Raw genomic sequence first — 25739 nt, 5'->3', positions numbered from 1 at the left:
AATTTATACCGATTTTTTTATAGCTTGTATATTCGAATGTGTGGAAATATGTAGATTTTAACGACTACAAAATAGTATGTGTCTTTTGGAGTTTAGGCAACACCAGTTGTTACAAACACAGATCTACGAGTATGTACAGATACGGAAAAAATCTGGAGTTTCCTTATTGTATAAGTTTCGCCTACAACATACTGCGCATGCGCAGTAAACAAGAACCCCTATATGCTATTTGTGGACAGTCGTGTGACATTGTTGCCTAGATACAGGTGGACTCCCATGAAGACTCACTCCATGAAAGAATTTTGAGTAGAATAAGTACTTAGTGCGTATGAGAATGCGTAATATTTCTTTTTTATTACGATTTTGTTGAGACGGGCTGTTCGCTCTTTGTAACGCCTGTTCAATCTGGTTAACATTTTAGTGTAACTTTAATGGATCAGTCGTGGAAATGAAAAGTGCTGTAATTTTAAGTATGCTTTTTATGATGTACACAACAAACACAAACAGCGAGAGTAAGATTATTCCAGTATTCATATTAAACAGTGTAACGTACACGAATTTACAACATGAATACTTAATACTAAGACTGGGGAATTCTGCAAAACATAACCTATAGAAAGTGTTGTCTGAGCGGTAGTTGTGTTTGTGCTGATCATCATGATGACTTGCAATGTTTGGACCTACCTGTCTTTAGTGTCAGTCCAAAGACAAGTGCACAGCACATAAAATAATTTTCACATGCAATTTCTCATCCACTCAAATGTGAGCTCTGCTAGACATATTTTCACTCAGGGACACCAAGATTCAAGGGGCTTTCATAGAACAATACAAATTATCCCAAGCCTACCTGTGTGCCCCCAATCCACACAGCATTTGTTTCAAAATCTCTCTTATCACTGCATAAATTAATAATATTGAAGTGCTAGTTTCTTTAATCTTCACATAAGTTTAACTTCATCTTGTTCCTGTTTCACATCTAGGTATTGCGCAAACTGAAAATTAATAATTAATGGTATTTGTGAATTTAAAAATGGTGTCGTTCTAATTATTTTATTCTTAATGTAGCCAGAACATCATGTTTATTTCTTAGTAGGTAATAATGTTAATTTCACATATCTAGTATTTCAATGACATAACTTTAATCATAAATCATCCTGGAAGCCTAACTTTCTTGGTATCATGTTCGATAAGGATCTTAGTTGGCCTTTTCACATCGATGACCTTCATAATGCTTTAGACTCAATAAGGGGGGCAAAGACTAATTGGGATTTCCCGGTCTCTGATCGGGTCAAAAACCCTGATGGAACTGATATTTAACCCTTGTGGTGAATTTCGGTGAAGTCCGGAGGGCCTAATTAGTCAAATCCACTCTCCTCACCTCCACGCTGGGGCCCCCTGGGATCTTTTAAGATGCGAAAGAGAGAGTGGTGTGCGGAAAGCAATGGGAAGCTTCCGCATTTATTTATCCCAAGAAGAATAGTATTACAAATAACTGCATGATGAGTTTTTCTCCCGTAAAAAATTCCGGACGTAAACTATCCCCCCAATCGGATGTCCGGGTGGGGGATACAGGAGAAGGACGATTCATGCCAGAACACGAAAAAGAAGAAAGAAGACTGACGACTGCAACTGGAACAGGAGCTACTCTGCAGCCAGGTAAGTTGGAAAATTTGAAGAAAGCAATAAGAACAAACAGAGTGGATGTGATGGGAATATCAGGAGGGAGGTGGGAAAATAGTGGGGAGTTGCAAAAGGAGGCTAGCAATAGCGAAGGAAGCTTTTAATAGAAAAAGGAACATCTTCTGCGGACCTTTGGGAAAAGAACTAAGAAAGATAGTAAAGTGCTTCGTATGGAGTTTAGCATTTTGTAGAGCAGAAATATGGACATTACGACGAAGTGAAGAGAAGAGAATAAAAGGATTTGAAATGTAGATATGGAGAAGAATGGAACATGAGAATTGGACAGACAGAATAAGAAATGAAGCTGTGTTGGAAAGAGAGGGTGAAGAAAGAATGATGTTGAAAATGATCAGGAAGGGGAAAAGGAATTGGTTGGGTCATTGGCTGAGAAGACACTGCCTACTGAAGGATGCAATGGAAGGAAAGGAGAAAGGGAGAAGAGTTGGGGGCAGAAAAAGATCTGAGATGATAGACGAGAATAAGATATATGGATCATATGAGGAAACAAACAGGCAGGCAGAAAATAGGAAAGATTGGAGAACGCTGGGTTTGCAGTGGAAAACCTGGACTTGGGAGAACAATGAATGAATGAATGAATGAATGAATGAATGAATGAATGACTGAATGACTGAATGTATTTTTTGTTACGGTTAAAGACCGCAGATTATGTAGAGGAAGCTATTGCATATCTGGCGAGGATAAAGCAATTTTGTGCATTAATCAATGCAATTGCCCACTTTCTACTGTACTATTTCATCTTCAAGTTTTTTTATTGTAAAAATCGGAGATATGCTTCCCCTTTACCATTTTTGATATCTTCATTCGATTTTGGTATGCCTTTTTTTCTCTTTTGCCTATAATTTTTAGGGCACTAAATTCAAATGCAGCCTTTTTTAAATATATGTAAAGTTATTTCATTCTTCTTCTATGTTTCCTGAAATTTTGATTTGTTGAAGGTGTTCCTTTATTCTACATTCATAAAGCCATTGAATACTACTATCTCTCAATAAATCTATTTTAAATATAGACCTAAGCCTATTATTTTCTTGCTTGAAATTTTTATTCTTTCTTTTATTCCATGGTTATGGTATTCTAATAGGGGATACAACTAAATGATAATCCGTGTCTAATTCTTATATTTCAAAGTGTTTAATATACACAATTGAATGCTTTGTTGACGTGAAGACACTTCGAGATATACGAGTAGCTTCTAGCCACATAACTTATCCTTTTCATTTGGAAATTTGAGAACTGTAACATAACACTCTCACTTATAGCACTCTGGTAATTGCTGGTACACAATCACACAACATTTAGGAGCCATCTGTGAATAAAAGAATATGGATAAATTAATTTCATTTTAAATGAAAGTCTAAACTTCCATCATTTCAGTTCCCTGAATGTATTTTTCTTTTAGGTTGTACTGTACCTATACTAGAAGTAACCGTTACTATGCGATTCATCTTTTGATTCCTTTTCAGACTTCACTTTTATGATTCACTTATTTTTAATAGTTTGGAGACGTACAAGTTACCGTACTACTGTCCGTCCGAGTGGTTATTTCGCAGGGTCGTCCAAACAGGGGAAATCACATAGCAGTTAGGCCTACTTACTTAACCGTGCCCTTTCTTTTAAATTATTTTAAACAGTTGTATAATACTACGTAAATTTCCAATTCTGTACAGCAAATATTTGCAGGGAAGAGTATCCACTAGTTCTTACAGAGAGGACAGGAGAAACGTTTGGGGCAAACCGGGATGCGACATAAGCATTCGGCTGGACAGTAGCTACCCATTTATCCTCTTCGTAGTTACCAATCAGTGTATTACGAAGATTTTAACCAAGAATTACACTTCCTTTTAGATCGACAAGAAGAAAATGACAAGATGGAAACACCGATGATGGTGGAGGCTTCGAGCAGCGACCAACAGCGGGCATTTAACAACTGGAATGCGGAGTGGGAGAAGAGAGTCAGGCAGGGGGACCCGCAGAATCTGAAGAATTTGGAGGCTGGACTTCATTATTTCCAATTCGATAGCCGGGAAGGTACAGTAACTGTTTACATCCCGAAGTATACAATTGCTTTCAGCTATGCACAAGCAGCTCGTGGATACCCAGAGTAGCGCAATCAGCTAATCGGCCGCCATTGTTATTCCATTTCAACACTCTTGGGATAGGAATATTTAAAGTAAAGCTCAATTTAGGCAGTGTCCGTGGCCTTTAAAATTAAGAGTAGGTTATTTGATTCTGACTTAGACTATATTATTTCATTCCTATACAACTGTAGCATATACGACAAATAGCGAGCGCTGCGCTGGAATTGCAATGACTGATTTGTCGGTTTTCCGGCGCAAAGGATTGTGGTACTCTGGATATCTACGGACTCTGTGCACAAGTTCAGGAGACTTGAATTCTTATTAGTAGCGAATATGGCATTTATCCAGAGATGTCATGTAACCAGTTCTCACTAGTCGCCCGATTCACTTGTTGAATTAGTCACAATTCGTAGAATCTATTCTTAAATGTTTGAAGTTTAAAATACATTAGGTTCTTGAGAGAAAGCAAGAACATTAAACATTTTAACATGAAATTCTCTAGCTTTTTAATATGACAGTAAATATAATCGTATCATATTTTTAAATCGTTGTTTCTTAACCAAGTGTGTAGACAGTCAGAGGAGGAATACAATATCGACAGCCCATTTAGAAAAGAAAACAACTCAAAATTTAAAGTTTTGAGAAACCTGAATTTTGAAGCTTCATGTTATTGTGAAAAATCATCAAAGGATTGTTGAACTTAATCCAAATTGAAATCATGGAAATAGGCCTACGTAGATAAATTAACATGGAACAACCTAAAGCTTAGTATTCATATCATGAAATAATGTTATTTAATTACTCTGTCTATTTAGAATCCCCTATAGAAGATTTCACTTTAAGAAAAAAGCATTGAACATATGGGGCTATTCCATCAAATGACCAGTTGCCATAGAAACGTCTACCTATCACATAGCTTGTACAATGTACAGAGCGATCCAAAAGTAGCGCACATCTTAATAGGTTTCTATGGATGAATAAATGGGTAGACCTTATTATAACAATTTTTTTGGTATACCGTCTGTATTTATGTCCTAATACGTTCACATATATTTATAAAGATGAATTTGTTACATTTACTTACATCAGGTTTAACTTAAGTTACATCATTTTTCACAACATATGCTGAAAATTGCAGCCCCGTTCAGTAACGCATGTATAGCTCGCGCAAGGAACGATTACCGAAAAGCAATGGTGGCGTTGCTGTCTGTTTTGACGTGTGTATGTAGGCACGCCGAGGGGGCGAGAAATGCTGGCCGATTGAAGTACTGTCTCTTCCAACAAGATGAACATATGAGGACACAGTTGTGGAAATGAAGAACGTAGCAAGAGAAAAATTTGAAGCTAATTAAACGCGTAACATATGTTTATGAATGAAATAATAATACCGTGCGATACAAGTCACGTATTCACATGCAACGGAACAAACTAAAGTCGTGATGTAACTATCATAACGCAAGACTCATTCTATAGATGTCATTTCTCTTCCGACTGTACTCTTGAATATCATTTAATCTATCTCATGACCTTTCCTGTCCGCCGCTCTTCCTTATCGCATTGTTTCATTCGCATTCCTTCCTTCGGTATTCTCTACTTGCGAGACCTATACCACGGTAGGTAGGCTATAACACGGTACTCGCCACGCGCAGACTACGAGGCAAGCCCCGCCCTTCTCTACGTCATCCGTTGTACAAAGTGTGAAAGCTTACGCGCCACAGACATGCATTAAAAACGGAGGAAAACAGTAACACTATAATATATGCATACACGCAGCAAAATACAATGAGCACTATTACTTAAAACATTGGCGTCTGGCTACGGAAATCTCCATAGTTAGGTGGCCAGCTGTAGGTGTCGGGGGCCACGGAGATTTCTGGTTTTACGTAAGGGTTTGTTTTGTCATATGTCAACTTTTGTAGATTAAGTCACAGGCTTTTAATTGTCGTAACATATTATTGAATAGGAAGTTTCTTATTACCTTTGGATCCTTCTCCCCTCCTTCCCCTAAAAATTTATAGCGTACAGACACATTCACAAACCGTCAATAAAATTTCAGTTGAAACTGTCCCTGAATGAGGAAATTATTCTTTAGAGAAGCCGTCTAAGAGTATGGACATGCAATTCTGGAAAATTAGTAAAACACGGCATTCTCATGAGAATGGTAAGTGAGGTCATAACAACGTATATGTAACATGGAAATATACTCATATGCTACTGAAGGAAAGAGATTAGAAATAGACACGATATACACTTTCTGGAACCGAACTTCTATCTACGGCATTTTCTTGAAAGAAAGACAAGGGTTTACGGTACAATAAGAAGCAACAGAGAGCTTCCGAAGTCTTTCGTTGAAGATGAAAATAATTTAACAGTAGAAGAGAGCGTATTATATAGGGAGGATGGCGTCTTCTTTAGATTTCGAAATACGAAAGAAGAGAGGAGTTAGGATGGCCAGCACTTTGTACTTGGTGACACTAGGAAGAAAGGAAAATGCTAGAGGAGGCTGTGTGAAAGCTCTCTTGCATCATTCAATAGAACAAATATGTACACAGAGTAAGTCAATATCTGTTCTACTATTCAATTCTGAGAAAAACTATAAAATGGAGCAGAAAAGTTGTGTTGTGATTCCTAAACTGTGCTTTAGGATCTATAAATTAAAAACTCTGACATGAAGCTGTTATATAAGAATAGGTCTATCTTGCTGGAAACAGCTAGCTACTGACGGAAATGATTTAATCTAGATGTCATAAGATACTTGTAGTTGTCTCTCTTCAGTTCCTCAAACACACCTCGAACACTCTTTATAAAAATCAAAAATCCTTTCTGAAATGGCAAAATAACTTTCTTACCACTACACGCATTAAGTTGAACAATTGAAATAATTAATCTAAAACTTGATCCTGTTTTTCAGTTTCTATGCCGTAGATGATCTTTAAATTATATTTAGTGGCTGGCTAGAGTTCAACACATCGAATCCATCATTAACACATTTCATGAATTTTGATACATGCTTTTCTTCGGGAATAAGGTGCAAAATGGTTTTGGATATTGTATTAGAAAGAACTTCTGCGACCTTTCTTACATTTTGCTTCTCCATTCCACACAGAGTTAAATGATCATTTTGTATCTTGTATGTGTATTTCAGATCTCTTTTGTTGTAATTCAGAAGTTTTAAAAATGTATTCTCATTCACAAATTTCAAAACCACTATCAAGAAGATCGTTTCTTAAGAATTTCAGCGCATGTGGCACATCACAAAAAGCCCATATACTTATTTCAGGAACGTTAGTATTCTGAAATTGGGTTTTATTTTGGACACGACCCAACTTTAACAGAATCCACATATTACACGGCCCCATGTCATTTACGAATCCTCTCATCCTTAGGCCTATATTCTTCAATTCATATACAGCAGTATGAAGAATGGCAGGGGTTACTGCGCTGTCGGATCGTAAAATATTATCTATAAGAATGCATATCATCATTTCCCACCGGGCGTGAAACGCTTCTGTCAAGTATGCTTTCGTAAGCCACTATCCATGTGAACGCGGTGTAGTAAGCTTGCCGGTGACGTCAAAAGCTCACGATTCGGTCGTGACGGGATCAAACATGTTTGATTTTCAGTCGTAAGCCGCCTGGCTTTAGTGAAGCAAGATGTCTTGTTAGCTTTGTTTTTAGATTTAGTAAGAGTGATACAATACAATTTTTGGAACTATAGGTATCAAATAAAACATGTTCTGTACAATCCAACATTGGGCGAGTATCGGGATCGTGATAAACAAGCAGCAGCGGATAAACGAATGTCTGCTACCCTAAATATACCAACATTTGGACCGAAGGAATTTATAATGAAATTTAAAAACTTGAAAAGTTTTTTGCCAGGAAATGAGGAAAATTTCTGAGAGTGAGAGATCAGAAAAGTCTACCGATGAGATCTACAAACCTAAAGCTGCCTGGTTAATGAAAATAAACTATTTCAAGTGACATTCTAGTTCTGTTTTGGCAGTTATTGTTTGTTTCATACAGTTTTTGTGTCATATTTTGTTATAAGAAGTCGAACTCGCTCAAACAAATCTTCAAATTGTACCTCTGTCATTCTTAACGAATTTTTGAAATCCTCAGGATGATTTTTAAGTTCTCCTTCAATAAATCTTCAAGCTCCCAAAGCTTTGCGTTGTAGTGTCCACTGCCTAACCCACCATCTCCTTCTCTTGTGTTTTCTTCTTTGCAAGAAACGATTTCATTCGCTGAAACTGAACATATAACCCAGCCGTCGGCAATTTTGTACTCGCGATGACATCACTGGACGCAAGCCGCAGTACGTAAGATGTAATATTAGTCGAGGAGTATAGAGCACTCCGTTCGGATCCCAGTGGCGGACTCTCAACCCAATCATCTGACGTAGACTACACAATATTGTTTTATAGATGAACAGATTGTATTGTATTTCACCTTTATGTTTGCTGTGCTACAACAACCTAGGAAAATACTTCACAAATTGCCACTCTTAATACAACTCGTAAATTTTCGTCTGCTAGTCACGATCTTTGTTTAGATTTTACAAGTTTTCGTTCAGAAAAAAATTGTTCGGAAATATATCGAATGTAGAGACAAACATAGCAGCTATGTAGGGTCGCGGCAGGCGACCTATGATAATACTATAGATATTTTCTATGGAGAGCATTTTAAATAATTCTAAGCCAGTCTGGTGTGTTATACAATGACAACGTTTAATGTCCTCACTTATTTCCAGCTCTCTTAATATCACGTTAGTCCACCTAGTAGACTTTTTTAAAGTCTTATTTCGAGTCCCGTATGTTACTATAGATACTAATTACTTTCTGTTCAGATTCGTTTCTTCTATATATTTTCTTCATGCTTGGCATAACTTTTCTCTTATTGTATTTCCTTCGAGTGTAATGACATCGAGCAAATATTCTTATACAGAGAGATAATTCGTAACTCCGCGGATGAACATTACCATTTATACTGCATCAATATCTGTGTTTTCACCTGAAACGAGAGATTAGACCACTGTTCATGCATCTTTGATTTTATTTCTCGTTCAGCTAGTGTTTCAATATCCCTTATCCTCCTTTGTAATGTCTGTGTGGATAATTTCATACTGTTAAAAACATAAGATTATTCGGGACAAATAATGTTAGCAACTTTATTCTGACATGTTTTAATGAATTGTCTTTTATTTTAGCACTTCAATGATTTTGCGATTTGTATGTATGTATTGTGAGTAATTTTACGGCTGTCGCCGTCTCCCGCTTCTCAACTTCCAGGTACTCCGGTTTTGACAATCGCCCATTTGTAGACCCCTGCAGACCATATCCTCCTGAACCTCCTCGCTCCATTTCTTCATTGGCCTTCCTCTTCTCTTTTTTTCCGGGGGAGTCCAGTTGAAGACCTTATTAGGCCAGCGGTCGGCTGACATTCTCTGGAGATGCCCATACCATATCAGGCGTTTAGTTTCCACTGATTGTAAGATATCTCCTGATACCTGCATTATATTTCGGACATCCTCATTCCTAATGTGGTCCATCCTCGAAACTTGACAACTACGGCGCCAGTAATCCATTTTTAGAGCCAACAATTTCTTCTTCATCCTGTCTCTCATTTCCCAAGTTTCAGATCCATAGGTACATATACTTTCTATTATAGTTTTATATATACTTGTCTTAGTTTTCCTTGTTACCTTGTCATTCCACAGGAGTGTATTTAATTGTCTTATGGCCCGCTTTCCTTGGCCAATCTTATTATTATCTTCATCACTTTTGGCCTGACTGTTGAGGGTAACACCCAAATATTTGAATGATTCAGAATTTTCTATTTGTGTATCCCCAGTATCTAAATTTACCTTGCTGCGACTACCCACAACCATGTATTTTATTTTATTGAAATTAATTGATAGCCCCCCTTCCTTATTTTGCGATTTCCAAAGCAATAATATAACTTGCATGGAGTTCCCTTTGACTCAGTTTGTTCCATCATAATTTAATACTGGAACTGTTATTTGAATTTCGTTCTTCTATATTTTAATTGCTTGACTCCATCTAGCCCTACGAAAAGAAAATTATTTTTATACTTATTTTCTACTGCATACATTTCCGTTTACAATTACATTGGATATGTTCATGCTTACCTATGATTTCGTGATAATCTTATGACGTGTCGTAATGTCGCTAGATGTTTGATTTTTAAGTGTCTATTATAATTTTAGAATAGAAGAGGCGTCTACATTGTCACCATATGCACACCTACTGTTCCTCCCATTCTTCCTTAAACACACGTTTCCGAACAGACGTTGAAGGTTTTGAGAAAGAAACAATCTAATATAATCAGGTATCCACTGATAGATGTCTGTGTACTGGAGTTGTAGGGGAGTTGATTGGAAGGGAGAGAGTGAAGCAAAGACAGTTTACTGCGCTGCCCCTTCGACAGCACTATTGCTAATGATCACGATGACCTTTTCTCCGATCCCTGCCATACATTCTTCAGCAACTAACCATGGCTACGTCTCGACTGACTACTTTGTCCTTCCGTGTGAACGGACCACGCTTTCCAGCAAGAAGGAACTGGCGTGGAGCAATCACGATATTTTTAAATTGACGCGAGCGTTTCACGCCCCGTGGGTACACAAGCCTGCTAAACAGTCAAATGTATTGTCGTAAGAAATGCTATGCTGCACTTGCATTTATTATTATTATTATTATTATTATTATTATTATTATTATTATTATTATTATTATTATTATGTCTTTTTCCATGTCAATCGTATTATTTATATTATATTTTAAGATTTCAAAACTAAAAGAGATCAAACCTACATGCATTTTATGGTGAAGAGATGCCTTTGTAATGTTCGAGGAGAAGGTAATGGATATTTAAGTTGTCTTTTAAAATCATAGGCGTTTTAGACAGAGCTTGTAACGTGACTGCTACAGCAACATCTTCGACTTTTTCCCCCTTCAAGTTACTGCTCTTCTAGTTATTAACACGGATTTTTTTGAGGACTGAAAATGGAGGATAATTTAATACTTTCATTTTCAAAAGTCTTAATACGGGCTTCTAAGTGCATATTTTCATGTTTTAATTCCTTCAAAGTTTCTTCTAGCTCTGTAATTTGGTCCGAAAGCATCTCATTTTCGGATTTCAACAATTTTTTTTTCAAAATATCAATTTTTTCGTGTCAGAGATACTAGGATTAGTGAACACTTGTTCATTTCCATTATTAATTGCAGGACAATAATTTTCTCCCGTGTTCGAGACGCTGGAATCCAACACATTTTCTAGGATCTTTTTGTTATTTCTCCTCTCCATGCGTTGGGTCCGGCGTTCTGAAGGATCATTATTTGATTCGGGATTAGAATTCGGTATAGGCCTATTTAGTTGGGGTTCAGCTCATTCACGTAATATCCATTTATGTTTCAAAGTTGGAAGCTCCGTTTTAAGATCCCTTTCATAATAATTTTCACCAAAATGATAAGATCAGACTGTTGCGTTTTCTTCATTGAAAGAATCTTCCCTTCTACACAAATATGCCCATCTTTTCCTACGCACATCTTATTTAGGGAATCTGTGGAAAGTGATACTCGCGCGGGCAGAAATCCTTGTTGTAGGCTGTTTGAGCAGGTAGCAATAGCGCATACAAAAGGCATTTTTTCTTGTTTTGTTTTCGCAATAGCTACTTTCAATAGTACGTCATAATGTTAGTCCTTAGAACTAGACCAATTAAATTTATATTTCAGTTATGCAATATACGGTCGTATGACATATTTTGACTGAGAAAGATAGCATAAACATTATTTATATTAACATTTTCCAGAAATTATTATTAAAACAAATGACCTTATGATGAAACTTACTTGTATGTACAGAATGAAGTAGCTCTATTAAACCTAACACAAAAATATGTACAATCACTATTTACAAACACAAAAAACAAACAATTTTCACTCAAACCCTCAAACTACTGTAAGACTGGTAATCCCCGCCACTTGAAGTGTACAGTACGATTATTTAGTCCTGACAGTCGCCGGAGATGTGCGCCTAGATCAGGCGAATCCATTTAGTTACGCCAAGGGGTGTATGGGTTATTCATTCGCTTGCCTTCGAAGCGATCGGGATGTCATGCGTGCGGTGGAGCGGCATGTTTCCAGTACAATTAAGCTGTACTGCATTCCTTTACCGACCGCTCGCCCTTATCTCTACTCCGGAACTTTTCCCCTCTTTCGCGTCGCTGAGCTGTCAGGACTAAATAAGCGGTCTGTACAACGGCTGACGCCAGAGACAGAGTTTGCTACCGCGCATCCAGTTCATGACATGTACCGTGTTATACTTACAGTGGCATGTACGAACTCTTTTTACCATGTTTGCGGCCACTTTTTTGAGCACGCATACACTGATGTTGTTAATCTCCGTTGTTATGGTACTCTTTAGTTCCTCCAGAGTGTGCGGTCTGTTTTTGTATACCCTTCCTTTAAGATAACCCCACATAAAGAAATCTGGGGACGTCAAATAGGAGGTCATGGACGCTACAATCCTCGAAAAATGATACGCTCACCCAAAAGCTCGCGCAAAAACTGCATGGTTTCATTAGATGTGTGACATATGGCACTGTCCTGCTGGAACCAACAATCACATTCATCACTGTCAAGAAGCGCAATAAACTGTATAATGATATCTATGTACACAACACTGGGCACTGTAGTTTCAAAGAAAGTGGAGCCCACTATACGACGACGTGAAACGGCACACTACACTCCAATTTCTTTAGAGTGTAAGGGGGTTTCATGGAACACATGTGGATTTTCGGTGGACCAAATTCGAGAGTTTTGACTGTTCATGTAACCACTAAGGTGAAACCACGCCTCACCTGTGAAGAACACACGGTCAAGCTCTGCAATTCCATGGTTGTCAACTAATGACCGCAACCATGTAAGCTACAGTACACTACGCGATTTTGTTTATTAGGCTCCTTGAATTCTTGAACACTGCGTACATGATAAGCACGAAAATGTAACCGCTTCATCGCTCTCTGAGCACTTCCACATGAACTCTAAGAGCGGAGCTCAGAGTCTCCGCGAACGTTTTGAAGGCGAACGCTCCATCACATTTCTCACCTCAGCCAGTTTAGCAGGAGTTAAAATGGCCGGTCTCCCGGTTCTCTTCTTGTCTGCAACTGATCCACATTCCCTGAAACTGACGATTACTCTCGTTATGGTCGAATTGTTGGGCACTACCACATCCGGATAATTCCTGCGAAATTCGTCTACAACACGTGTACAAGGACGACTGGAAAAATAATGTTCAACAACGAAACCTCGTTGCTCTTTGGAAAACGACATGTTTGCCGAGCAATAAACAAAGAACTATTGCAAGCGTCAGTGTATACATACACATCACAATGACGACAAGGTTTGTTGCTGTAGCAACAAGATGCGGTAGCCAATAGTACTTTCCAACTGCATTACTCAATATAGACACCATAATTTTAATGTGAGCGACTTTTGGAGCGCTCGTATTAGGCAAGACCCATAGGCCTATAATCAATGCTTTTTTCTTAACGTGAAATCCTCTATAATTACTTTCTTCTCACAAGATCTGGGAGTTATCTTCGGCATGGAGTTCCACCTCCTTGGCCACCAAATATCTTCATTGAGTCATTCCACTTCAAACAGGACAAATATAAAGGAAATTTAACCTTGATGTTTTTTATTTCTGTCAAATTTTTTGTTCGATTGAAGGAACAAAAATAAAATTTAAGGGATACAGGGTTACATACAATCTGTGAAATCATATCTTTGTAATTTCTCAGTCGTAGATTGGCTGTTAATTTCGCAATGTTTCCACCATCAATTAACAACTTTATATTCTCATGATGACCACACACATACAGACTGAATGAGTACTACTAGCTCCAGGAAGCACACATTGTTTTGGTCTTAGTTCCGCAAATTTTTAAAAACTAATTTGTATGTCTGAATATTTAACCTTAAAAGCTCAAAATGTTTCTTTTAAATCTGATAACAATAATCTTTTCTGTTTCTGTACTTTGTGGCCGTCTTCTTTTACAGAAACGAAGTTTTACTTTCTCGCCATGATGCGACTTATATCATTATTAGTGTAATGGTCAATTAAGTATTTTTTCCACTATGGATGTGTCTAAAGTTTATCCAGTTCTAGATTCTGGATTTGAGAGAATTCCCCTCTCTGCAGCTAAGTTTTTTGCAACACTGATCATGTGATTAGATGCATCACAGTGTTCCCTAATTTTACTGTATGACCACTCTTCAAATATATAGTATTGACAGAAGTCAGTAGTGTTTCCGAAACACTCTGGTAGCTTATTAATTATGTCACCGCTACTCTTCTCATCTGGTGTTGTTTCTACTTCCTTTTTTCTCAACGCGAAAAATCTTTTCCTTATGTGTCTGTTTTATTTTCTGATATTTCTGTTAGGGATAATTCTTCTGTGATAATTTCTTCTTAATTGATGTCTCACCCTTGACATCAAACTTTCATTAAAATTATCAATGTCCGTCACTGACACCTCTGACACCTCTGAATTATTTATCAATTTCCGAATTGCCTGTTGTTTCTTCTTCAATGTTCTGGACACTAGAACCGCCTAAGATATCAACACTGCTGGTTTGAACAGCACTTGATTCACTAATATTTGACATTAACAAAATTTTCTTACGACAATTTTCACAAATCCTAAGATTGTACGACAACTTAATGTGTTGCATTTTCAATTTTTAAGCATGTTGGAAGTCACGCACCTTAATTTCCCTTTCTTAAACCTACGACTATGATTGCTTATTTTGAAAGGATTAAAACACCGATCATGTCTAGGTTCTGTTATTACTCATTGTGATTAGCCTACACACTAATTGCACCAACTAAAAACAATAACAGAAACTACGCCACACACACTCGCGGTAATACTATAGTACAGTGTTATTAATGCCCTAACGTTTGAAAATCTCGGAACAAACTGAAGAGAATTCATTCCGCCTTGGACCTGGATTAGGTATGGTATTGTATATCCCAGCCAATCTTCTCCAGACATAAACAAAGAGGACTGACAGTCGCCAGTGTGATGTCGCATGCCAGACTTCAGCCAACAGTTAACAGTGTGCCGCTACAAGGGATTAAGAGCGCAACAGAGCTCTATGCGCGTATTTATTTAGTATTTTTTTACTCTGTCATTTATTGCTTTTCCACTATGAAATTTTGGTCTACTTACACATAATTAAATGGAGAACATGCTGATAATTTAAAAATGGTATTCTAAGTTTGCTAACATTATGAACAACAAAATTAACCTATATAATAATTATGGCATAAAGTACTGTGAATACATAAAAATGGAAAGTGATTATACACAGGCTAAAAGCCTGATATTTAACCTTCCAAATGAAACTAACCTCGATTTCATACGATACACATAATGGGAGAAACGAATGTTTGTATATGCCAATATGTACAATTTTTCAATAATTTTGATGCTGTATAGATCTCAAAATAACCAGAACTGGGGCCAAGAAAAATAATATGGGTCTCTTATTTTTACCCTTAGAAAGCATACAAGAAGTTTCAAACAATTCTAAAAATATGAGATCAAAAATTTGTCCGGTCTGTCGTGGAATGACTCCATTGCATATAAAGCCGACACCTTTACATTTATACTTTGCTCCAAAACATGACGCCCTTCCTTCACACCTTTCACCAATTAACTGTAGAAACGAGCAAGGGGTAAAATTTACAAGCGTCTAGCTGTAGCAAACAGGAGTCTCAATTTCTGCGTGTCTGATGGGTCGGGAGAGATTGGTCGAGATCGGTCGTCTGCCGTTGTAAGAGCCATCTCGTGTATGTGTATATATACGCGTATTAGACTGTGGTCTATATCGTGTAGGCCAATGCCATCATCCTGGCAGCAGCCTTCGAAATCTCATAGAATTGTCTGTGTTTCTTCTGTAATTTGTTAAATTTGTTTCTCTATTTATTTGTGCTATTTAGATGTGTATTGATATAATGTAACTAGTAATAACCATACTTTTTATGTAAGTTTTGTGGTTCCTCAGTTTTCTTATAAACGTAATGTACAAACTCATAAGAAAGTAAAGCATGTTGTGAAAGTAAGCAAGTCCTTCAAGTGCGATTATTATGACGCGCAGTTCAATCATGTGAAGAATCTTAAAAGGCATGAAATTAAAAAAAAAAAAAAAAAAAAACATAATATTGTATATAATAGGTTTAAAAGTGACAAAATCTTTAAATGTGAAATGTGTGATGCTCAGTAATCAAGAAAACAAACTCTGAAATAACACGAAAGTCAGGTGCATCAGTTAGAAGCAGTGACGCGTAAGAATGTATCAAAACATCATTGCTCTCTTTGTTCATATGAAACAACCAAATATGAATGATTAAAACATTATAATGAAATTCATAATATATCACAACTAAATCGGAAACATTTCTAAACTTAGAAGTTCATAAATGGAAGAAAAACACAGAAGTGGAGACCAGAGAAAACTTTATATACAGTAAGTTAGAGCGTGTCAGAAAACAGCAAGTAACATTAAGCATCACTATTTTTCCTGTTACCACAGTTGAGTATTACATGCCTATGTGAAACAGACAAAGGCATATATACAAATACAGGGCAGCAAAAATTAATGCTTTTTGTCCGGCCAGTATGAAAATAAGAGAGTTGGAAGTTATAATTTACGGACACACATGTTGAGCATGGAAGTGACCTTGGCCATTTGTTTCTCTCTTCTTCTCAGCGCCTGGAAACAGCCAGTAAGATAGCTAACAAGATACCATTTGACACCATATTGAATGAGATACGAGACTCTGTCACAGAATCCAGTTTAGAAACAGTACATCTCTTAACTAAAAAGGACTGTATAATACTGAGAAAGCCTTCAATCTTTCGGAAGAGGGGATGCGTAATGCTGGATACAGGAAGTTACAGAAAGCAGTGATCAGTGTATTCTGTATTATAAGTAGGGAAAGGAAGTTCATGTATTTGCATATTTATTCTCTATCATTGTTTGAATATGCTGAAAGATTATCTACATAAATCACACATTTCTGAATACAATTATATTACTTTTATTGTGCATTAATGTGCATATTTTGCCTCTATTTATAAAAGCATCATATTTTAACATTTATGCAGGGAACCTGCTTATTATGTATGTTTATTTGTCTTTCCCTCATTTTTAAAAGTATGTAACCTTGTAAACACGACTAATTTATGTTTATGAATTTTGAACATAACGATGGTGCCCCCATAGGGAGCCTCTTGAGTTAGCAATTAGTATTCCTTTACTGCAGTCTTGAGCAGATTTCGATAGAACAATATCCAGTTTAACATCAGTTCCAAAAAAATGTAGGAGATAAAGTGAATGAGAAAACAGCAAATATTCTTTCCAAAAACCCTGGATATTATCAACTTAAAGAAATTCAAGATATTCTCGAAGGAAAAACACCCCAAAAACCAACAAAATGTTCTGTAGAACAGCTCACAGCTTTTGTGCAAGCCCTTCTTACTTCTTGTGACGTAGAACGAAATTTATCGCGCTACAAAGCTATGCTTAGAGACAACAGGCAAAGAATGACAACAGAAAACATACGACACTGCTTAGTTGTGAACTGTAACAGCATAAATGGAACATTCAGCAATGAGGCTAGCATTTCAAAATCCATAGACTAAACGTAAGTTACCTATACCTTATTATTCTGTTAAAATAATCTCAGACTGATAATGAATACTTTGTAGCATATTTATCAACAATTTTTACGGCATAAATGCATACATATTCTTCACATTTTTAGGGCATGAACTTCCTTTCCCTGATTATAAGCCACAAGGAACTGCTCCTGACATGACAGCACATTTTTTGAAAGAAGAAGATTTTGTTCTTATAATACAAAGCCCAGGGAGAAATTTTAAAAACATATGGCTCAGAGAAAGTAATAATTGAGGGCTTTGCCGGAAGAAAGGCGGATAGACCTATATGCCCTTCTTCGGAAAAACGGTTTAAAATGTAGTGAATAATTCGCTAATTATAATAGCGGAATTTTGTTTTGATTGTACTGTACATACCTGCAGGAAAGGGCTGCATGCGTGTATAACATTTTATTCAGGTGCGTTTTAAAATCTTAGATTGCATGTATCTCATTTAGCCATATTGACGTATACGCCCTTTTTCCGGCAAACCCCTCAATTATTGATGGTAGGGCCTACCCATGGTATGGGTGATTATGGATTTCAACTTATCGCAATAATGACAGTTGATGAAATGAATCAGGGATTTCCAGGGACTTTCTTAATATCTAATAGGACAGATGAAAATGTGCTATCTTTTGTTTTTTAATTGTGTTAAACAAGAAATTGGTATCCTGGCCACAAAATCTTCATGAGTGACATGAAAGAAGAATTTTATAAAGGTTTACGAAAATGTCCAGCTTTGGCATCAAATTTTTTGGATTAGGACTCTAAATTATACCGGGAAGCTAGAAGGCGAATGAAGAACTTCCAAGTGCCTGGGCAATAGATATTACTACAGTGCGAGCGAGAAGTTTCTCCGCAGTGCTTCTGTAGCCACGGTGCAGCCGAGAATCCACCAGGCAGAGAATTCAAGTGGCAGCACTGGCCGCTAAGCATATGATTGACTGGGGATGTGAGGTTGTCAAACCGGAATTAATGGGAAAATGTCAACTTTCTACAAGATTACGTACCAGCTGTCTACAGGATTACTACAACTAATGGAGCTGCGGAGGGACTTTTGGATCGCACTGTATAAAGCTTGGGTAACTGCGATGGGCCCTCCCGATAAACGCTTGTTTTACACCTGGCACATCGAAAAAGTATGGAGTAAGAACATTAGGAATAAAATAAACGATTTAACCTAGCAGCCAGTAACATACAAGTATTTACGAGTTCTTCATACAGAAAATGACGAGAACACTTATGCTAAACTTTTGGTAGGAATCCTTCAGTATTTAACAGGTGATACTGAATTATCATTATTTTTTTAATATTTTACTACTACTGCATGAAGAACGTAGTGTGTTGGGCCCGCTGCCGTAGGAAATAATTGTGGTATAGATATTAATATGCACATAGAACGGATGCAACGTAGTGCTCTAAAGCACATATACCTGCACTGTAAAAAAAACAAGAAGACTAGACAAAGACATATCAACTCTCATAAAATTAACCAGAGATAGACTATTCGACAGACTGACCGTTTTGAACAAAAGAGAAATACAAAAACAAATCTGATATGAGCAAGCCAATCCGCAAAGAAGTTCTAAATATTTCTCTGTCACTTTTGCAAAGAAAGGAAGCAGATCAATAAAATATATGTACAGTTCATGTTTCTTTAGTGTTGTTGTTTGTTTGTTATTTAGTAATATTGTATTTGTTAAATTCGTTTCTTCATAAGACAGTTTATTCATTTTATCCTAACATTATCTATGGGTGGCAAGATTTATATACAGTGATGTACAGTTCAGCAGTGTAAAGTGAAAAACTGGTATCTACACATTCATTTGTAGATTGGATTTAAATGGTGAGTGACCTATATGGTATTTCATAACATACTATTAATGATGTTCTTATATTAATTATTTATGTTGGATTTAATCAATTTTTTGTGGGGATATTCATATTATGTTAGTACAATATAGGAACCTTACATGCAGGAAACAAGCATCGAACCAAAATCACACATGCGCGACTGATTTCACTCGACCCAACAGTACAATCATTAATGTTTTATTGTACAATCATTACTTATTAATTATAAATAAGATACATTTTAGAAGTGTAGGTCTAAAAGCAATTGGCGTACAAATGTATGTAACACTTATTAGACCACTACACCTATTCATTTCAAGAGAAACACAATATCTGAGACTTAGAATAAATCGACGCCTAATGTCAAAGGACACTAACTCCAAAATCACAACTTTACAAGGGAGGCAAAAAACAGTTTAATTGTGTACATTTTATTGTTACTGCTTTAATTTAAGAGATATGTTGATAAAATTTAAATCATATATACTGTATATATATCAAATATAAACCTAAAGACAATACAATACAGTACATATTTTCTAGAAATATTTTAGTATTGTCTTAAAAATTAACACATTTTGGAGATAGTGTTCTTTGTTACTAACGAAGATTTCAATTTAGTAGACAGTGTTAAAAATAAATGCCAAAATATTGAATTTAAACATTTTAATAAAAAATATAGCTATTTGACAATGCAAATTTAATTATTGTGGTGAGCAGCAAATATCAATTTCTTCTTCTTCATAAAGGAATATTATCTAAACTTAGAACATATCAGTAAGATTATAAAAATACCAGTTAATATTATTTACGCAGCATAAAAGCATAATATTATCATTATTAGATCAATTTATACTATTATCTGAAATAATAATTTTAACAGTGCATTTATAAAATAATAAAAGAGCAAAGTTATCTTCATTTTTACATTGCATTTTAGAACATCAGTGTTTTTAAATATTGCTAATGTTACTTTAATATACCACAGCTGATGAGGGTTTGGACGAAAAAGTTATTCAATTAATGATCAATTTATTTAAAAAATAATGAATTCTACAAATTCAGTTCATTTAAAAGTCTGTCTGCACGTAATGAAAAGAAAACACACTTAACTCAGAATTTGTGCCCTAAATGACATTGAATAAAATTATAATATGAATATATTATATTATATTTGATTCAGTATTTTATGTTTTGAATAGTATCAATATCTACACCTCTCATATAAAAATTTGAAATTTCCTCTTAATTTTATAATCACTCATTGCTCTTCATTTTGAGTACTGTATCTTATATTACGATTTCCTGTTCTCCATTTTTAAACTATTGTAAAAGAATTGGTAATTTCCTGGTAAAATATTCTGTTTACACAGTTGCAATAGATTTTTATTTTTCTAATCTTGTATATTTTTAGTGCTCCTTGATGCTTTGGTTTAAGCTGACGATTATCCAGCCTAAATCCAAGTGTAATCTTGCTTTGTACATTGAATTTTTGGAATTCTTCATCATACTTGTATTTAAATAATAAGTGTTCACTGTTACTTTTCCGATACTGGAACCACACTATATCCAGCCATCTTACAATGTTTCCGTTAGTGTCAACTTTCTTGTTCTTTATTAATGTCTTCTGAATTTCTCTTACATAATTAAATCACTCTGTTTCACTTCTATTTTTGATACAGCTTAAAGTATAGTGTATCACCCTGATGGATCAAATATTTCTGTATGTTTGGTTGTTTTTTTTTTTCAATGTTCGCGTGGACTATGTCCATTTGTGAATGTCCTGGTTAAAAAAAATATGTTCAATTTGAGGTATGTCAAAAACATTCGCAGCGTAGAGGAGCATGGTTGATATAAGCACATTCCTCCACAAGTATCGAACATGAAATAGAACCTTTTACCATTCTGCAGTTTTTTCATTTGAGCAAAGAGACGTGATGGTACTACTGCAGCTTCCCTTTCTGCAATTATCTCGTTTCATATAAAATTTTGTGCTGTTCTGTTGACTACAGCATACACGGTCAAATTATATAGGCCTACAGCTAATCTACGTTTATAAAACACTCATTCCATTTTAAAACTTGGATTGTAGCGCACAGCTTCGAAATAAAATTAAAAAAAGTAAAGAACGTTCACTGATGCCATAATTTTGTAATTTTCTTTTACTTGAGCTGCTTCCTTTCTTTCAATGTGGGACTGACGAACTGCCTCCGTTTCTATCTTCTTAAGTTCAGACATGTGATCATATTTATAACATTTATTGCATTGATGCTTTCTGGGATTATGAAAAGCTATATTAAAATTATTTTTGAAAATATGACGTTAATATGAAAGGTTTTCTGTCTGAACATTAGCATTCCTGAATTTCCCTCCCCCCAACATTTGGGCTCATCATTGATCCGGATGCACCGCAACCTTAGGCTTACTGTGCTACCTATGTTTTATCATTTAATACCAATTCATCAACCCTGTTACCTTGATTAAGGTGTACAGTCCAGATATAGAACGTTTATTACAAACTGTAAACTTCTTACAAACTGAATTGATTTAAGAATGCGTGTTCTATTAATAAAAAAATTATCAAATCTTTAACAATAAACAGTATGGTGATTGTATTATATTCTTGGTTGTATGTTCTGAGGAAGTGTCACCAATAAAATCTTAGAAATGTTAAATAATTTAGAGACAAAGAACACTATCTCAACTCAGTGTTCTTCTAGTTTATATTTTATTATTGTCAAAGAAAACTAAGTCTAGATAGTGTTGTTTGACACTCAGCATCTGTCTAAATTAACACAACACTATCTTAAAAAAAAAAAAAACAAAAAAAAACTATTACTTGTAGAGACATATTACTTTCACACTATTATAAAGGCTACTTTGTACAACATGATACTACAATAATTCAGAAAGTCGATTTTTGGCGATAGTGTCCTTTGACACTAAGCCGTCGAAATGTCAAAGTGTTTTGTAACTAATTCTATAAGTGAAATGAATTACTTTATAATCGAAATTGAAACGTTTATCTCTCTTCAATAGCACAGAGCGTACAGCTGATCGCGAAGCCCGACCTCTCTATGACGTCACATGGAATGTTTGAGAGCGACATTTCTATTTGTCTCCGAATCACACATTAGTCGATGGTAGCCAATAAGAACTCGACATACAATATAGCTAGCTACACCTGAAAATTTCTACTCCTCACAGCGTGACCGATCTCGACCGATCTCATCCGACCCAAATTAGACGTCTCTTGTATGCTACAGATAGACACTTATATAAAATTTAGCTGAGTTGCCAATTCCTGAAGTCATTATCACATTGTATTTATGCCATGCGCCTAAGGGTTAAGAAGATAGGGATTTACGAGGGTTTACAATTCCAGGAAGAAAGACCGTCATATATTTTGGTGCAAGGTATACCCTCACCATTATTACAATCTAAAAAGCGTCACATTCCAGTACAGTGCCCCGAAAACTTACATAGTGCGAACACTGGATGAAAGATTAAGTAACAAAGTTTACTCCGAAGACCGTTTAATTGCACAACTGGACAGTATTGCACAACACAGCATGACCTAATAGTCTATTGTAATGTAACGTTTATTGTTATAATTGTAACTAACAATAAAATTACAAAAATGGATAAGCAATAAAGAAAACTGGTAATGTTTTAGGCCCATATTCGAAAAATTCTGGGTTAAAACTCCGTGCCCAGCCAATTTGACTCATGTTTTTCATGGTTTCCCTCAGTCACGAAGGCATATACTGGATTGGAAATTTGCATATCATGATTCATAACACCCTTAATCACCAATATCATGAACATTAAAATAAAATCTAAATCAATTACATGAACACAAGCCATTTATAACACACGACAATAAAAACAGAGTCAGAACAAAAGTCCATGGCCTACAGATATACCCAAAGATCCTACACACGTGATACGATCATAGATGTTAGTGTGTATGAATAAACTTATCAAAAGAGATGCCAACTGAGAATAAGTGAAACAGGAGAAGGTGGTTATGGGATTTTTAAGTCAGGTAGGATAAATTTAATTTTAGACAAAATGAATAACACGACCTCAGAATAGCTCGAAATTAACATAGGATTGAAACGGATTTGCGGTGTTTCTCTTTTTCTGTTTATAATGCACACGAAAAAAATTATTCAGGAATGGAGAGCCATGCGATATAAAGAGTTGGAGATAAACAGATATTTAAAAATATGTTAATTAATATTTGTGGATAACCTAGTTTTAATAGCACCTACAGAAAATGATCTACAATACTCAGTACATTAGTAAAATATCATTGCAAAATATAACATGGAAATAATACAGAAAAAGAAAGTTTCGCCTTCTGGCGAAAATAGCTTGTCCCTAGTAAAATATGTTTGGAAGACAAAATTTTAGAAAGAGCAAATGATATTACATATATTGGCTACAAATTAACATTTGATAATTATTTAGAATAATGAGCAAAACTGTAAAACACTCCAAGACTATGTAAATGATCAATAGAGTAATGAAACCTTCCCTGGTACAGAAAAGCACTAGAATACGACTTCAACAAACCCTGTACTCTGTTATGGCAGTTCTTTTTATTTTATTGAGTTATTTTACGACGTTGTATCAACATCTCACGTTACTTAGTGTCTGAATGAAATGGAGGTGATAATCCAGGTGAAATGAGTCCGGGGTCCAGCACCGAAAGTTACCCAGCATGTGCTCTTATTCCCTTAAGGGAAAACTCCGGAAATACCTCAACCAGGTAACTTGCCCCGATCGGGATTCGAACTCGGACCACTTGGTTTCGCGACCAAACGAGGTGACCGTTACTCCACAGGAATGGACTTATGCTAGTGAGGCAAATATATTAAGGGGAAAGAACAGCTAATGAAATAAGATTTATGCGAAGAACAGTATTATATAAAAATGAGACCATAAGCGCAGCGATGAAGTAATGGAAGAACTCGGCCTGTAATCAATACTCAATTTCATACAAAATATGAGAACAATTGCATGAGACGTTTGCGATGTATGAGATCCCACAGAATCCCAAAAGCTATGCTTCACTATCTATCTTAGGGGAAAAGATTTCTGGGAAGCCCCATAAAGAGTTTGAGAGAAAATTACTCTTTATTATGAGATCTAATAGACCACATGACCTAAAACTTGTATGGATGATGATGAAGTCAGGTAGATAGATGTCTTTGGAAATGGTTCTTGTTGCGCAGTAGTGCAATGGAACAAATGCATAGTGTGATTGTTTTGGTTTTGCCAATCCACATTGCATATGCAAGGAATTTCCGCCATCGAGTACAGTTAAGAGAAAAATATGTGCTGACAATTAAGATTATTATTGTTTTTACCAAGTATGCTAATTTGGAGCTTTATGCCATGAAGTCCTGAAAATATGCTGCATAGCATGCTCAATAGTTAATATACACAGGAACGCCTGAAATATGAAAAAAAAAAAGATACAGTTAATTTTGTATATTCGTTACTACTGTCGTTCAAAACATGTACAAAATGATTTTGTATGACTTGAAAATGGAGAGTAAATTATGCAGTTGAATACGTATCCTCGCCTTACTACTAGGTCTATGTCATTCACTGAAAGCAAGTGAATGCAGTGACACATGCATAACAATCAAGTTTATTTTGCTTCTTGCAGACTTACCAGGATACATGGAAGACAAGCCAGGTACAATACCACAAACCACGCCAGCTACCATGACAGAACCAATCCCAGCTCACATGTTAGATCCCATGCCACCACCCGTGCCACATTCCGTGCCACCACCCGTGCCTCCTCCCGTGCCACCACACGTGCCATCACCCGTGCCAGCACCATCATTACAGAACCCACCAGAAGAAGAAGATGACAATAGAACGAAGAGTTGCTGCTGACGTTTTTTAAGGTATTTATTTTGTGGGCTACTTCCCATGTCGAATCGCAGGCCAGCATCCATGCCAGCGCCTATGTCATCTCCCATGATAGATTCAATGCCAGCTCCCATGCAAGATACCATATCAGTACCTATTCCAGAAACCATGTCAACTCCCACGCCAGAACCAATCCCAGACTCCATGCGAGCTTCAATGCAAGATATCATTCCAGCTCCCATGTCAAGTCACATACTAGATCCCGTGCCAGCCCCCATGCCAACTGGAATGCCAGCTCCCACGCCAAGAGCAATGAGCCTCTGGTCTCGTTTAAGATATAGGTTTCGTGGGCCAGCTCCCATTTCATTTGACATGCCATTTCGCAGGCCAGCCCGCATGCCATCTCCCATGCCAGATCGCATGCCACCACCATATTCCAATTACCTACCAGCAGAAGA

The 25739-nt window shown here is 36.3% G+C and overlaps 1 protein-coding gene across 1 annotated transcript; it reads left to right on the top strand.

Moving 5' to 3' along the window:
- The first annotated feature begins 270 nt into the window (after positions 1-270).
- Positions 271-25739, top strand: LOC138715407 (junction-mediating and -regulatory protein-like). The gene is made up of 3 exons (XM_069848269.1): positions 271-1656; positions 3544-3726; positions 25070-25739. The coding sequence occupies exons 1-3, from the start codon at positions 1497-1499 to the stop codon at positions 25303-25305; spliced, it is 579 nt and encodes a 192-aa protein (XP_069704370.1). The 5' UTR covers positions 271-1496; the 3' UTR covers positions 25306-25739.

This window comes from Periplaneta americana, chromosome 15, assembly GCF_040183065.1.
Source record: "Periplaneta americana isolate PAMFEO1 chromosome 15, P.americana_PAMFEO1_priV1, whole genome shotgun sequence".
NCBI lineage: Eukaryota > Metazoa > Arthropoda > Insecta > Blattodea > Blattidae > Periplaneta > Periplaneta americana.
This window is presented reverse-complemented; position numbering and strand designations above follow the sequence as displayed.